Source organism: Hakea prostrata, chromosome 6 (genome assembly GCF_041222555.1).
Source record: "Hakea prostrata isolate BN-2017 chromosome 6, UWA_Hpros_2, whole genome shotgun sequence".
NCBI lineage: Eukaryota > Viridiplantae > Streptophyta > Magnoliopsida > Proteales > Proteaceae > Hakea > Hakea prostrata.
The window spans coordinates 31468670-31484889 of NC_142605.1; the positions used below are offsets into that span (position 1 = coordinate 31468670).

Here is a 16220-nt window from a genome sequence, read left to right on the forward strand (position 1 = left end):
TGTCCCATCCTTTTCCTTCACAAATATGTTTGGGGCTCCCCAAGGAGATACACTAGATCGTATGAATCCCTTATCCAACAATTCTTGCAGTTGCTCTTTCAATTCTTTCAGTTCTTTTGGAGCCATTCTATATGAGCTTTAGATTTTGGGGCAGTACCAGGGATAAGTTCAATAGAAAATTCCACTTCTCTTTCTGGTGGTAACCCTGACAAATCTTCTGGAAAGACATCAGGAAATTCTTTCAACTGGTACTTTAGGTAAAGCCACCCCAATTACTTCCAAAGCTTGCATAGAAGCTAAATACCCTTGGCATCCTTGCCTGAGCAATCTCTTAACTTGGATCGTTGAGATCATTCTTGTTGGGGAAGACTTTCTTTTCAATCCTGAGAACATAAAACACTGGCATGATTTGCAACTAGCCAGTCCATTCAAGGAATTACATCAAAATCCTTCAAATTTAAAAGACTTATAGTCATCACCTTTATTTTCCTCTTTATCTTGTCCCTCTGCCTTCTCAATGCTTTCTTATATTTGAAATCGATGCACCACATCAGTATATGTTCTCAATTGATGAACACCCATAACTCTCTGTATCTTAGACCTAAGCCCTCACTCAAACTGCCGAGCCTTCATTTCTTCAGTGCTTCTCATATGAGGTGCATATTTAGAGAGTTCCTCAAATTTCCTTTCATAATCGATAACTGACATAAATTCAAATATCTTTCATAAAATACATTATTCATTCATATTGAAAATGTATACTATCAAATATACTTCTTTTCAAATCCTTTCAATTTCATTTCTTTTTTCTAGTCATAAGCCTAAGCGAATCCTGGAGAATGTACATCTGTCTATACCACCAAAGTGGTTTCAGTCATACCACAGAAGTGGTTTCAGTCATACCACAAAAGTGGTTTCAGTCTCAAGGCACAAAGCCATGTACATCTCATAGATTACTGTTATTGGCTTAGACCCAGTCTTTCCACTTTACAGTCTAACCACAAGGGTTGTGCTTGTCAGCATGATGCCTTTTAATCCATTTCAATCCGACATTCATATAGTTCTTCACATGAGAAATCATTTCTCATTATATTTGAAACAAATATACATTTCAAACCAAAATGTAATCATGCATAGACAAAATAATGTAAACGATTACTCAGCATACAGTCATAAGCTTAAATACAAAGTTCTTACACTCATTCAGTTCAATCATACAGTCACTCATATCCTCATCTCAGTCATTGAAGAACCATTTGTCTATAGGATATAGTATCTTAGTACATTACAGTCATGCATGCAAGTCACACTCCACACATCATACACTACAGTCATATATATCTATTAGTGAAGATACAATCCTCATATCATACAATAGACTCATATATACGCATGAGTTCAATCATAATACTCACAATTCACCTCGGTGTTACCAGAAATGTCATCATATCACAATTCAATATTACAAACATCCATTCTTCCCGATCATCATATCTTAACTCAACATTTACAAACATCTATTCTTCCCAATTTAGCTATCCCCATCTAGGAAATAGCATAATCAATCCTTTCACCGGCTTTCTCATCTTTCTTTCACTAGTCAAATCCTCGATATTATCAGTCAAACAATTGATCCTCCGATCAGTCCATTCACTGAATCAAAATTAACTTTCCCCAAGTATAAGCCTTCTTCTCTTCATTTCTTATATCATCGGTCATTCTAGTCTACAGAATCTATTGCTCTGATACCACCTCTGTCACGACCCCAGTTTTCACAGGCTTGGTGGGGCCCACATCATGTACATTCCACTAGGGCACGTGATAGCTCCTTTTCATTATCATCTCTATATAATCAATAAAAACAAAATGCTAGACAAAACATTTTCACGGCAAAACAAACAACCTACTTGACCGTCTGACCCATTAACATATACATAAAGTCTGGAGGTGTTATGTCTACGTTTGACCTTTCAACAATGTCTAGTCACGAACATACAGTTGCAAAAGAATATGTATCTGCACAGTCCAGTTATACAAACATCAAACGTAACGAAAGGAATGTGAATTTACATCTTCAACTTTAAAGGCATTGACAGGTGGCAACACCCTTGCCTTTATCATGAATCTGTGTACCTATCAATATTTACAATAATGAGCTTTGCGGCTCAGTAAGCAATATAGACAACCATGTAATTAAGTTAGGCAGTTCATTATGCATCAATAAGCACATCAAAATCATATAACATTATACATTCCAATTTTTCCTTTCGTTTTCCTTTTCCATTATCCTTTTCCTGTTTCTTTTTCCTTTTCCTTTACATGCATTTCTGTTATCTGACATTATAGGCTTGAGCCTAGGCAAATCTAGAGGATGCACATATCTCTTCACCACCGAAGTGGCTTCAGTCTCTTCACCACCGAAGTGATTTCAGTCTCTTCACCACCGAAGTGACTTCTGTCTCTTCACCACCGAAGTGGCTTCTAGGCACAAGGCCTTGTACACCTCGTGGATTGCCATCGGCATAGACTCAATCTTTTCACTTTTCAGTCTTGCTTCATGCCTTCCCATTTGGGTACATTAGTACCAGGACTTACAGAAGCCATTACATTTTATTCCTTTTTCTTTTACTCTTTACATCTTCAATTCCAGTATTACATTACCATGCTCTGCCCATTTCAATATACATTTTTCATTTCAATCATCATTCAGCCTCATATGAGTAAAGTTGGACACAATTCCATACAATTCAATCATTTAAACATGAGAGCATGATATCATTCAATCTCCTCTGGAACACAGTCATGACATTCCATCATTTACATATGAGAGCATGATAATTTCATATCTGATAAGCATAAGCATCATTTCGAATTCATAATTAACAGTTCAAGAATACTATTAGCATTCCAAGTCAAGTAGTTCAGTCAAATCATTAAGCTGTCATCCAATCTCATGCATTTGGTTCAATACACAAAGGCGCATGTATCATGCACTTTCCATAAATTGCATAAATGAATAAATAGAATAGACTTTATGTTATCATGTGCATGTTGTATGTCTACTAAAAGGAATCACTCACTTAACATTTACAAGTTGGTCAATATTACTTACGTGTCCTTGTTCCATGTGTGTGTGTTTTGACCCCTGGTTCGATAAAATCCGCTTTCCCTCAGGTATTCCGAACAATTACCGACTATTACGAAAACGCAGGAGCAACAGGGAATTTTTCCCTTTTTATATTATTTTCTCTTTCCTCCTTTCTTTCTCCTCTTTTCTCTCTCCTCCCTACAATCTTTCTTCTCTCTCTCCTCTTGTCTTCCTCTTCTGTCTCCACTCCTTCTCTCTCCTCTTCTCCCCACTCCTCTCTCCTCTTCCTTTAATGGCTTCCCTCCACTTTCTCTATTTCTCTCATTTCTCTCCTCTCCTCTGCATTAATTACTTACTTCCACTCCTTCACTCTCCTCTTCTCCACGTTCTCCTCTAAGGCCTTTAATGGCTCCTCTTCTTTTGTCTCAATCTTCTTCTCTTCCACTCCTCTCTCTCCACTCGTTCTCTCCCCCTTCCTTCTATTCTTCTTCTCTCTTTTCCCTTATTGTTCAGCAACTTTGCAACTGCACGTATTCTTCCTTTTTTTTTTCTTTTCTTTCTTCCTTTTCTCTCTCCTGCTTCTTGTAATGGTTTCTTCTCCCTCTCTTACGGCTTCACTTCTTCTCTCTCCTCCTTAATCTTCTTCTCTTCTGTGTGTCTTCTCCACTACGCAGCAAACAATCTTCCCCCATTTAACTCTCTTAAGTCGGTCATCTTAAGTCGGTTAATTATATAATATATATATATATATATATATATATTATGATATATTTGATTATATGACTAATGGGCTTTGTTATGGGCTTGTGGGCCCGCTGTAATATTTTATGCAGGGCCCACTCTGAGGTGCTAATATTAGTACCTCTGGGTTCAGAAATTTACGCTGATCATTTCCCCGTTTTCAGTTCAGTCTAATTCCACTATTGTGGGACCCACAAGCGATGTCTGACCTCGACCACAATGGCACATTCACCCACAATAATAAAATAATAACAGAAAAATATGCGGGGCATTACATATCGATCATGCATCTAATGAGTATAAATGGATACATAGACATCAGGGTAATAAGTGGGCCCATAACTCTGAGTTGGTATATACGTGTAGGTATAGATAATACATTACCTCAGGCTTCAACACACATCACAATCACATTCATTACTTGAATGAAATAAACGGTAACATATCATGAATATCAATTACCTCAATATCATGCACACGCAATTTATAAGATAGCTATTGACATTCATACTAACAAGCAATAGAGTCAATCGAATACATAATAATATGACGTGTTTTCCGTCACTTGTTAATCGAGAATTTAAAGCGTAAAGCCCAACAATTTCACAAATAATGAATGCCAAAGAACCAGTTAACCTAGCTAGCAAACAAGTTAAATTAGATTTATATCAATATTCAAATTTAACAAGATTCGCACTTGGGTTGACCGGGTATCACTCAGCCCAACTAGGCTGGTTAACTCAGCCCAATTGAACTAGTTAACTCGACCAGACACTCACCCAATTGACTCGGTCAAAAACGCTCGGTTACGCACCCGATTCGACATAGACGTACATGAGGGTCTTAAGAGTCTCTCTAGGGAGTAGGAAACACATTCCTCCTAATCTAAGCTCATCAATTTTGTGATTTAATCCAAATGTCAACAAAAATCACAAAATTGTGCTTGAAATGGGTGAGTTTAGGTCAAGCTTACCTCTATGTGCAATCAAACTTCCAAAGCACGATTCGGTGACGTTGATTTAACCAAAATCTTCCTCCTCAAGCTTCTTCTCCTCTTCTCTCTCCTCTCCCTCGAGTCTTTCCCGAATTGGGAAAGTTAAAGAGCTTTTAGGAGGTGAAAAACCAATTTTGCCCTTAGCTGGAAAGGGACTAGTCGAATGGATGGTCCAACCGCCCCTATCCGACCGGTCTTGTATCTTCCTCATACAAGGCCGATCGCGATGGGCTTCGGAGTATTAAGTACCTTACAAGATTGTCCACTTAATGGTATACTTTACCTTGGAAATGAAGTCCTCTTGTATAGATTTCGAGGCATGCCAAAATCTCACTTTTATGCCTTCAGGAGTAATTTTCTCTCTCCTTTTGAAGTCAAGTAAGGGGGCCGGGTCTTACCCTCAATCATCCAAGTCCATAGGCTCACTTTCCAAACTTTCGAGCTCAACTCGAATGATCCAAAGTTGACTTCTTCCTGCCCTTCAGGTTCGCAGACCAGAAATTCAAGGTTATCTGGTTAGGATTTTTAGGGATTTCACAATTCCCCTACAATCAGGAAAATGGGGTCACATGATGACTCAAAATCTATTGTAATTTCAAAATTCCCATATCACATCCTTTACTTTGCATTGAGTATATAATACATTTTCGTGTAATTGAATCAAGAAGTTAGGGGATTCGGTAAGTGGCATTGAGTATTCTAGTTGATTTTTAATATTTTTTTTCTCAGTTATAAGAAGTATTAGTGAGCACAAAACTAATGGTGTATTGGTGTTAGGCACAAGGAGATATTTCTACTAGAAATATTTTAAGAGGTGTAAAAGTAATAGTTTGCAAACCCTGGGGTGAAACTTGACGATAAGGAGATTCCTCAGAGGATTATTTTAGATAACTTGGTTCAATCATAAATAAAAGAGGTAATATAGAGGATGATGTTTTCCAAAGAATCAAAATAGGGTGGATGAAGTGGAGAGGAGCATCCAAGGTCTTGTGTGATCGATGTATTCCATTAAAGCTTAAAGGAAAATTCTATACAACCGTCATTCCACAAGCTATGATATACGGTACAGAGTGTTGGGTTGTCAACAAGAATCATGTAGATAAACTCAATGTAGCAAAAATGAGGATGCTAAGACGGATGAGTGGAAAAACTAGGAAGGCTAAGATAAGGAATGATCATATAAGAGTTGATATGGGAGTTGCTCCCACAAGTGATAAGCTACGAGAAAGTTGTTTAAGGTGGCACGGCCACGTTCGATGAAGGCCTTTAAAAGCCCCCGTACGGAGAAGTAATATAATCCAAATTGAAGGAACTAGGGATAGACCTAAGACCACCTTAAGAAAAGTGGTGAGAACAGATATGCATAGCTTAGGCCTTGTATTTAGCATGGCCTCACACAGAACTGATTGGAGGGCAAGAATTCATGTATTCATGTAGCCGACCCCATTTAGTTGGAAAAAGGTTTATTGTTGTTGGTGTTGTATTAAATATCAACTACTTAATTTGACACTATAATTGAACATAAGTTGTTCTGAGGTTGCATCAATACATTCTTGAATTCTAACATTCATGGCTTGTTTTTCTATTTCTTTTTTACAGATTATCTTCTTAATAGCTTAGGTGAACATGCAAGTGACAGCAGGTTAGCTACCTATTATCTTTCATCCTTCTTTTACTTATTTTATTGGGGATGGGTGGGGGAAAGAGGACCCCAAAAAAATTCACTTCACCAGTCAAATAGATAATCATCATTGAATTTCCAAGCCAACGCACTACAAAGAATTAGAAGTGTTATTTTGAGAAAGAATAAGGTGAGGAATGGGGGAGAGGAGAGGATGGAAGCCACGATTTTTTTGTGGAGGCTCATCAATCTTGTGAGAACTCCTCAAAGTAACTTTTCTATATATAGGCTAATTTACAAGTCTATTCTATATAGGAAAGCATAAACCTATTTCAATTGGTATAAAACTCTTAATTCCTACAACTCTTTCCTATCAAGAGTTAGCGCAAAGTACTAACTCTCGATGGATCAATCCCTTCCTAAATTGCCCTTTTCTAACACTCCTCCTCAAGCTGGGCATGAGTAAGCATATATATTACTCATGCCCAGGTTGTTACAAATATAGGTAACCCTTGTATTCCCTAGAGCTTTGGTGAACAAATCTGCAAGTTGTTCTCCAGTCCTCACATGCTTGGGGGATATTATGCCTTGCAGAAACTTCTCACGAACAAAGTGGCAATCTACTTCAATATGCTTGGTACGTTCATGAAAGACTGGATTTGATGCTATATGAACCGCAGCTTGATTATCACACCATAACTTCATAGGTGTGTCATCAATAATTCCTAATTCCTGGAGTAATTGTTTTATCCATACCATCTTGCATGTTACCTGTGCCATAGCACGATACTCAGATTCTGCGCTTGATCTTGCTACCACAGTTTGTTTCTTACTCTTCCATGATACAAGATTTCCTCCAATGAATGTGCAGTAGCCTGTAGTCGATCTTCTATCAATAGGTGATCCAGCCCAATCAGCATCAGAGAATCCTTCTACATTTCTATGTCCATGATTAGTGTAAAGAAGCCCGTGTCCTGGTGCTTTCTTAAGATACCTCAGAATTCGTATAACTGCATCCCAATGTGATGTTCGTGGGGCAGACAAAAATTGACTCACAACATTGACAGGAAAGGCAATGTCAGGTCTAGTCACAGTTAGATAATTCAGCTTCCCAACAAGCCTTCTGTACTTCTCTGGATCATCAAGAAGGGTTCCATCTTCTGGCATTAACTTTAAGTTACATTCCATGGGAGTGTCTATAGGTTTTGATCCCAACATTCCTGTTTCAGAAAGCAAATCCAATGCATACTTCCGTTGAGATAAGAAGATGCCCTTTGTTGATTGGGCAACTTCAACTCCTAGAAAATACTTTAACTTGCCCAAGTCTTTGGTCTGAAATTTCTCTTGTAAGTAGGTCTTTAACCTATCAATTCCTGAAGTGTCATCTCCTGTAATGACAATATCATCAACATAAACTACAAGAAAGATCTTGCCTGCATCAGAGTTTTTAAAGAATACAGAGTGATCACTTTCACAACGAGTCATCCCAAATTCTATTACAACAGTAGTGAAGCGTCCAAACCATGCTCAAGGTGACTGCTTGAGACCATATAATGATTTGCGGAGGCGACAAACCTTATTCTTCTCCCCCTGAGCAACAAACCCAGGTGGTTGCTCCATATACACTTCTTCATGTAGATCTCCATGAAGGAAGGCATTCTTCACATCCAACTGAAACAAGAGCCACTTGTATGTAGCGGCAAGAGAGATTAAAATACGGATGGAAGTAAGCTTGGCAACAGGCGAAAAAGTATCAACATAATCTATGCCATAAACTTGAGCATAGCCCTTGGCAATGAGACGAGCTTTCAGGCGAGCTAACGAACCATCAGGATTAACTTTCACAGTGAATATCCACCTACAACCAATAGCTGTCTTTCCTGAGGGTAAAGGCACAAGATCCCAAGTTTGATTGTCTTCTAAGGCTTGTAATTCTTCGTTCATTGCACTGACCCACTCAGGTTTAGACAAGGCTTCAAGACCATTCTTAGGAATAGGATAATTCTCGATAGTAGATAAAGCAGTAGAGAACCCAGGTGATAAATTAGAATATGAAATAAAGTTAGAGATGGGATACTGAACACAAGAACGAGTACCCTTCCGAAGAGCAATGGGAATATCAAGGTCAGATTTGGCAGGAACGTCCGGAGGATCAACAGACGAAGTCGGCACAGAGGTAGAGACCGTAGGTCCGAGGGGGGGAGCTGGTGGTTTTGGCCGGCGCATGTACACTTTGGTGATGTCTAGCAGAGGTGGAGGGGAAGGAACTGTACCCTGTGGAGACACACTTTGAAAAATACATAGATCATCATTTAGGTCAGTTAAACTATGAGATTCAGTGGAAAAAGAAGTTGACTCAAAAAATGACACATCTGCAGTAACAAAATATCTTCGTAAGTCAGAAGAATAACAACGATATCCCTTTTGAGTGTGAGAGTACCCCACAAAAATACACTTAAGTGCACGTGGATCAAGTTTAGAGATCCCTGGGCGATGATTACGAATGTAACACACACAACCAAATACGCGAGGAGGTAAAGTATATAAGGGAGATGAAGGAAATAAGAGAGAATGAGGAATGCCACCTTTTAAGACAGATGAAGGCATCCTGTTAATAAGATAACAAGCAGTTGAAACTTCATCAGCCCAAAAGGATTTAGGAACCTTCATCTCAAATAAGAGAAAACGGGTGACCTCCAATAAGTGTCTATTTTTCCTTTCTACAACCCCATTTTGTTGAGGAGTATCAACACAGGAGGATTGGTGAAGAATCCCATTAGAAGCCATAAATTTACAAAACAGATCAGAGAAATATTCTTTGGCATTATCACTACGAAAAGTACGAATAGGAACACCAAATTGAGTACGAATTTCAATAACAAAATTGCAAAATATGTCAAATAATTCTGAACGATTTTTCATTAAATAAAGCCAAGTGACTCTTGAAAAATCATCCACAAATGTAACAAAGTATCTGTAACCTGAAGTAGAACTAACAGGACAGGGTCCCCACACATCAGAATGAACTAGAGAGAAAGGGTGGTATGATCTGGTGTTTATACGAGGAGGAAAACTCACAAGAGGAAGTTTTCTAAATTGACAAGACTCACAATCCAACTTTGAAAGAGAATGAAAACTTTTATCTACCAATTTTAGGGTTTCCAGAGAGGGATGCCCCAACCGACAATGTATTTGATGGGGCATGGAAATACTAGAACAAGCAGTAGAGGATATCTCCTTGAATAGATACAACCCCCCAGACATACGGCCTTTACCAAGTATCTTCTTCGTCGTAAGATCCTAAAATAAACAATATCCAGGAAAGAATTTCACCAAACAGTTATTAATGGAAGTAAATTTATGAACAGATAATAGGTTAAATGGCAAATTAGGTACGTAAAGAACTGAGGGTAGGGTAATGGATGGAGTGAGTTGAATTGTACCCACTCCTTTAACATTGATATGAGACCCATCAGCAAGTGTAACCAAAGAGGATGATGGAACAAAAGAGGAAAATATACCTGTAGCCCCGGTCATATGATCAAAAGCTCCTGAATCAATGATCCATGGGTGAGATGTGGTTGAAAGGCAACTAGTAGCATTACCTGTCTGAACAAGGGTGGCAGCGGCTGATTGTGGTTGAGTGGCCTGAAACTGAGTGAAACGAATATAATCTTCCTCAGTCATCTTTAGCATAAGGAATCAAACTCATCTATCTAATACACAGACAGATCATGAATGTTTGGAATCCCTATTTTGCAAGGAGACATTGCTTCTGCGAAATAGAATTGAAAGTCGGGATAGAAAGATATCGCGGATTCAATTTGCTAGCCTACCTCTGAGAAGGTAGATTGCAAGATGGTGCTGACTCTGCCAAAGGAATTGATGGCAAAACCCATTTTCTATTCCCTGTATTCACGAAGTGTAATGGGGTCAATGCCCTTTGAGTTTTGGTTGGGCAGAGGGTTACCTCTGTCTCCCGCCTTGCGCGGTCGATTAATCAATCTCTTACGAGATGAGATGAACAAAAGCATTTCAAGCTCTACCATAGAGGTTGGTCCCACCAGTTAGTCGTAATTGAGTGAAGTGACCCATTGGAGTATGGGGCACGAACAGATAACCCCCTACAGTCTTACCCTCAGGATGAACTTTAGTAGTTGTAGGCGCTGATTCAGAAGTGATAATTGCATTCGCCATGTGTGGGGGCTTCCCATGAAGCTTCCAACAGTATCGTTGAATATATCCTGGGCGACCACAATGATGACAAGTCTTAACTTGTCCTGGACTGTCAGTAGAGTTGTGTGAACCTGGATATTTTCCAGTATTATTTCCTCGAGTTCGTCCTATATTTTGTCCACCAAGGACCTGTCCTCCAGAGGTGCCTCGAGAAACTGTTGCCAAAGCTGAATTTTCTGTAGAGTTATTGGTACTCTCCCTTGCAACACGAAGAACTCTTGAAAATGTGTCGGCTAATGTGGGTACATGATCACTACCAAGAATCTGTGCTCTAACTACCTCAAACTCCTTTCCAAGACCTCCCAAGAAACCCATAACAGCTAATTGCTCTCTTTGATTTTGCAAAGTTTTGACATCAGAGGAGATAGGTAGAATAGAGTTTAGTTCTTCATACATTCTTTTAAAATCTGCAAAATATTGGGTAATATCTCTACCTTTTCTATCTACTCGATAAAATTCCTGGGACAATTCGTAGATTCTAGCCAGATTATTCTGACCAGAATACAACGCATTCAAATACTCCCATAATTCCTTCACAGTTTGTAAGTGAGTCACCAAATCTATAATGTTATCTGCCAAGGAATTAAACATCTGCCCAAGTATTCATGCATCAACAATTGCCCAAGTATCATCATCTATGGTACAATCTTAGTCAAATGATCTATCTGCCCCCGTCCAGTAAGAACAATTTTAACTATAGCCCTCCATTGGTGAAAATTCGATCCACCCTCTAATTTCTTCTCAGTTAACCGATGAGAGGATGAAGAAATAATTTCAATCATAGTATTTTTATTTGAAGTTTCTCCCATATCAAACAATTTTAAAATCAAATCCCAGAAATCAGAATCAGAAATCAGAAACCAGAATCAGAAACCAGAATCAAAGAACCGGAATCAGAATTATTCCCAGATTAATCCCAGATTCAGATTAATCTCATAAACATAAATAAACCAATTTAAAATCAAACCAAACCAGAAAACTTGAATCAACTTAAAATCAAACCAAACCAGAAACTTATCTCAGTCTTTCAACTCGATCGATCACTCTTGAAGTCTCCTTAAAACCACCAAAACTCAAGACCAAACAGGAAAACAGATCGCAGCTTTCTTTCTTGAAGTCTCGAAGTCTCAACACATGATCGATCTCTCTCACTCTTTAACAATCGATCGCAACTTTCTTTCTCGAAGTCGAAGTCTCAAAATCTCAACACAATCGATGTTTTTTCTCCTAAAAAGCAGAACCGACAGTAACCAGCGACAATTGCTTCTTATCGATTGCTTCTTCTCCTATGAAGCAGAACCGACAGCAGCCACACCAGGGACGATTGCTTCTTCTCCTAAGAAGCAGAACCGAAAGGAACCAGCTATCGATTGCTTCTTCTCCATGTACAATTTCTTTCCTTCCTATAGAATCGAAAGGAATAAGAGGACCTATAGCTCTAATACCATGTTATTTTGAGAAAGAATAAGGTGAGGAATGGGGGAGAGGAGAGGATGGAAGCCACGATTTTGTTGTGGAGGCTCATCAATCTTGTGAGAACTCCTCAAAGTAACTTTTCTATATATAGGCTAATTTACAAGTCTATTCTATATAGGAAAGCATAAACCTATTTCAATTGGTATAAAACTCTTAATTCCTACAACTCTTTCCTATCAAGAGTTAGCGCAAAGTACTAACTCTCGATGGATCAATCCCTTCCTAAATTGCCCTTTTCTAACAAGAAGAAAAAACGCATGAAAGCAAAATCCCCAAATCCTTCTCCAACTGTCACTCTTTTCAATGTAATACAGTTATAATGTGTAACCTTAAACCTCATTCTTGATCTTCTTGCAACCCACTACCTCTTCTTCTTTTATTTTCATTACGATTGCTCTAGTCTCTAAAACTGCAAGTGATTCTGACCTGCATTAGTATTTTCACCTGTTTTCACCACTAGCACTAGGTGCCTCTGCCCCCTGCAGGTGTGCGACATGAAACTTCTCGTTAGAGACATTGCATATCATTTTCAACCAAAGACTCCATGGTTGATAAGAAAGTTTCTTCAAGAAGCATCATGCACTCTGTTCTCAATTCTCATGCTCGGGAGATTTACAATTTAAACCCTTCCTTTTTATGATTTTTCTACTTTTACTTTATTTCTGCTGTAATTAATTGTTTGATCACTATCTGTTTTTTATTGTTCTTTTCCATTGTGGTCTATTACTCTTCAAATTTAATCAATTGCTTGGTATCTTTAATATTTCCATTGTTACATTTCCATCATATACTTGTTTTTTATGTGACATTTACTACTTTTTGTCTCTTGTTTCAATTTAGTCAAACAGCTGTAATGGTATCTGCAATGGGGCTCTTCCAATTTACTTTGCCACACTTAGCTTTTGTAATTAATTAGGCTGTACTAGGATCCACATTCCCATGCAAGAGCTAGAGTTATGTTTTGGTTGACGTCCTTTCAGTTTGTCAGTTAGGTTTCGAGAACTAGTTCTCTAGGTTTTAGCAACTAGTTTACTATTTTATTTATATTCAGCTTTTCCTATTTGTACTTAGCTGCTTAAGCCCCTTATTTAGTACCCCATGATGGGAAGAGTAGAGTAGATTTCAAGGATTTATGTTGATTGCAAAGTGCTGCAGTTGGCTTCTTCTCCATTGTGAGACTTGGTCTGGTGAGTCATATCCAGGCAGAAGCTTGGTGAGTAGCATCCAAGTTGCATGCTCCTTTGTGAGTCATATCCAAGTTGCTGGTTGGATCCTTGACGAGTTACACCCAAGTTCTGTTTTAGTGTGGAATAAGTCCTCTACCTCCAAGAATTAAGCTGGTTGGCATCGAAGAACATTAACAACACTGGGTGCAATTTAAGTATCCATCCCCCTCCTTTACCCACTTCTCTTTCCTTTTGACTTTCTTGTTTACCCCTAACCCTAATCAATTTTTCCAAGCCCCCTAACTTTTTCCTCCATTAAAGACCCAAAACCTTGTGACTTTCTATAGTTACTCTTAGAAGATCTAAATAAGGTACCTTTCAAGGGAACCCATCCAACTATGTCCAGTGATTAAATCCCTTCCATCTTTGAACCATAACATGCCCTCCATTAGTACAGCCTTCAATCCAATTAGCAACCACAACAGATCTGTTCCATCCCACTCGCTGTTAATACCTAACTTCCACCAAACCCTAGAACCTGCAACTTATTTACTATATCATTCCACCACTGGACTCAACCACTTTTGGTGGACAGCAACCTCATTATAGTGCCTACAATGGACCAAAACCCAGTCATAACAGCCCTTGAAATCCCATTTGCCACCACCAACAAGCTTTATCCCAAATAAATAAGGTCGGCTTGAAACCCCCATTGACCAGCCTTCCCCAATTCCATCCCAGTTTTCATTAAACCCTAAAACCTGCAACTTCTTTTTACTCTAAGTCCATATCATTCTACACATTGAACTCAACCACTTTTGGTGGACAGCAACCTCTTTACTGTGCCTACATTGGACCAAAACCCAGCCAAAACAGCCCCTAAAAACCCCATTGCTCTAGAATTTAGGAAACCAAATCCAGCCATCAAAACTGATCCAATTTTGGATCGAATCCCTTTCCCAGCCTCCTTTACACTTGTGCCAAGCCAAAACCCCATTTTCCCCCTTTGAAACCCAAACCGCTACACAGTGCTGGTTAGTTTAAAGGGTTCATGTTGTTGGGCCTCAATCCTATTGAGGCTACATCAACAGGTTTAGTAAGGTGAGATGTAGTATAGTTTCCTCACACAATAATTACTAGTTATAATGATGAGAGGTACTCACATAAATTCTTGTAGTTGAATAATAATTGGTCTACTGAGGTTACACAACACTAAGGGGGGGGGGGGGGGGGGGAGAAAGGCTTTTAGAGAATGAAGACATCCCATGTTTCTCAGGAACTTAGTAACAAGTATGTACAACTAAAATAAAACAACATCCTGAATTGAAAAGGCTGCACAAAACAAACAGTAAAGCAATAACACGGAGGCCTAATCTTACAATTCTGGCTTCCTAGCCCACACCTAAAATATCAAATCTTTATAAACAAGGAGTGGGAGAAAAAAGGCCATACCTTCACCCTGATCATCGGCTCTAAGAGCTATGAGCGCATACTTGACAACCCCAATAAGAGTGAGAGTCCAGAAAATGATGCTATAAATTCCCAGGTAGTCATCTTCTGTAGGAGGAGATTTGAAGTTCATCGAAGGGTACACATAAAGAGGAGAAGTAACAAGTCCCCCAAAAACAACACCAAGCGCCTTGTAAGCAAGAAATAGAGTGCTCCAATGACCACTTTTCTGATTCAATTTGAATATTAGAAAGCACAAGGATCAGATAAAATTAACAGGCGCAAACAAAAACGAGGCAGAGTAACGAATTCAACAAATATTGGCATAAACATCTCATCAGGACGAGCGCAAATTTCTAAACCACCATTTTTCATACATAAGAAGGGAATAGAACTAAGAAATCAGGGTATACAACTCCAACCCATCAATTTCCAAGTCACTAAAACACCAATGGAAAATTAACTGGGGGTTATGGATGAATGCTCACTGATGGGTACGTACTTTCTCTGTGTAAGAAGTTGAACTATTAACACCTTGGAGAGACTGCGAATAGCCAATAGAGGTTGCTTCAATATCGACTTCTGGGACATGGGTAACTCCACTCGATGCGAAGCCCAGCTGATCCATAGGCAGAGCAGCCATGCAGGAAACTGTTTTCTTCCCTCAGTCCTCACTGCAGAAAACTGTTTTCTTCCCTCAGTCCTCACTGCAACGCAGCATGTCTTACTTTTTCCTTCTTATATCGTACAATGCAACAAGTCAGAGACGAGTAAAATTGATCGGAGGCTTTGAAAAAAAAAAAAAAAAAACTCCGCGTTGAGGGGCTATCAACTTCGAACCCGTTATAAAATAAAACAAATATATTAAATACGAACAAAAAAATTAGGACAAGATTAGTTCAACTATTTTATTGAGTTCTTCATTACATATTTATAATTATAAGACGTGATAAGGATGATTTTTCATATTTTTCTTAATTGTCTCTAATTTGAATTCTTTCCATACCATCTCATCCTTCCATTTTATCAATATCCTAATTTGGCTTTGGCTTGATTAGATTCTCTATTAAATCATTTCCATACAAATATTTTCATTTATTATATTTCCATACAAACATTTTCATTTATTATATTTCCATATAAACATTTCTATTTATTATATTTCTATGTTTATATCTTTCTTTTATTGTTCATAGTTATCTAACAGCATGGGATGTATGCTGCCTATATATTTGAGGTTCTCTCATATGAAATCATTCAACTATTTTTCCCATTGAGATTGTTTCTTAATAATAATGGAACTAACATATTTAAAAGGTACATCATTTGATATGATCTATTTGAAATAATAGAAATTGATAAATGAATATAATTTATAAGAAAATCTTTTTTTTTAATTATTGAAATTATCAACATGGTCCTATTTATCTTTAATATTAATGTCATTTT

General features: G+C 38.3%; 1 protein-coding gene across 1 annotated transcript in view; it reads right to left on the reverse strand.

The window, feature by feature from the left end:
* Positions 1-15568, reverse strand: part of LOC149013371 (putative potassium transporter 17) — a 35432-nt gene extending 19864 nt beyond the window's left edge. Inside the window, exons 1-2 of the mRNA XM_089160247.1 lie at positions 15274-15568; positions 14775-15000 (exon numbers count right to left, since the gene is read on the reverse strand). Of these exons, the coding sequence (XP_089016373.1) occupies positions 14775-15000; positions 15274-15414 (367 nt within the window). The 5' untranslated portion in view covers positions 15415-15568. The remainder of the gene's footprint in view (positions 1-14774; positions 15001-15273) is intronic.
* Between the last annotated feature and the right edge of the window lie 652 nt (positions 15569-16220).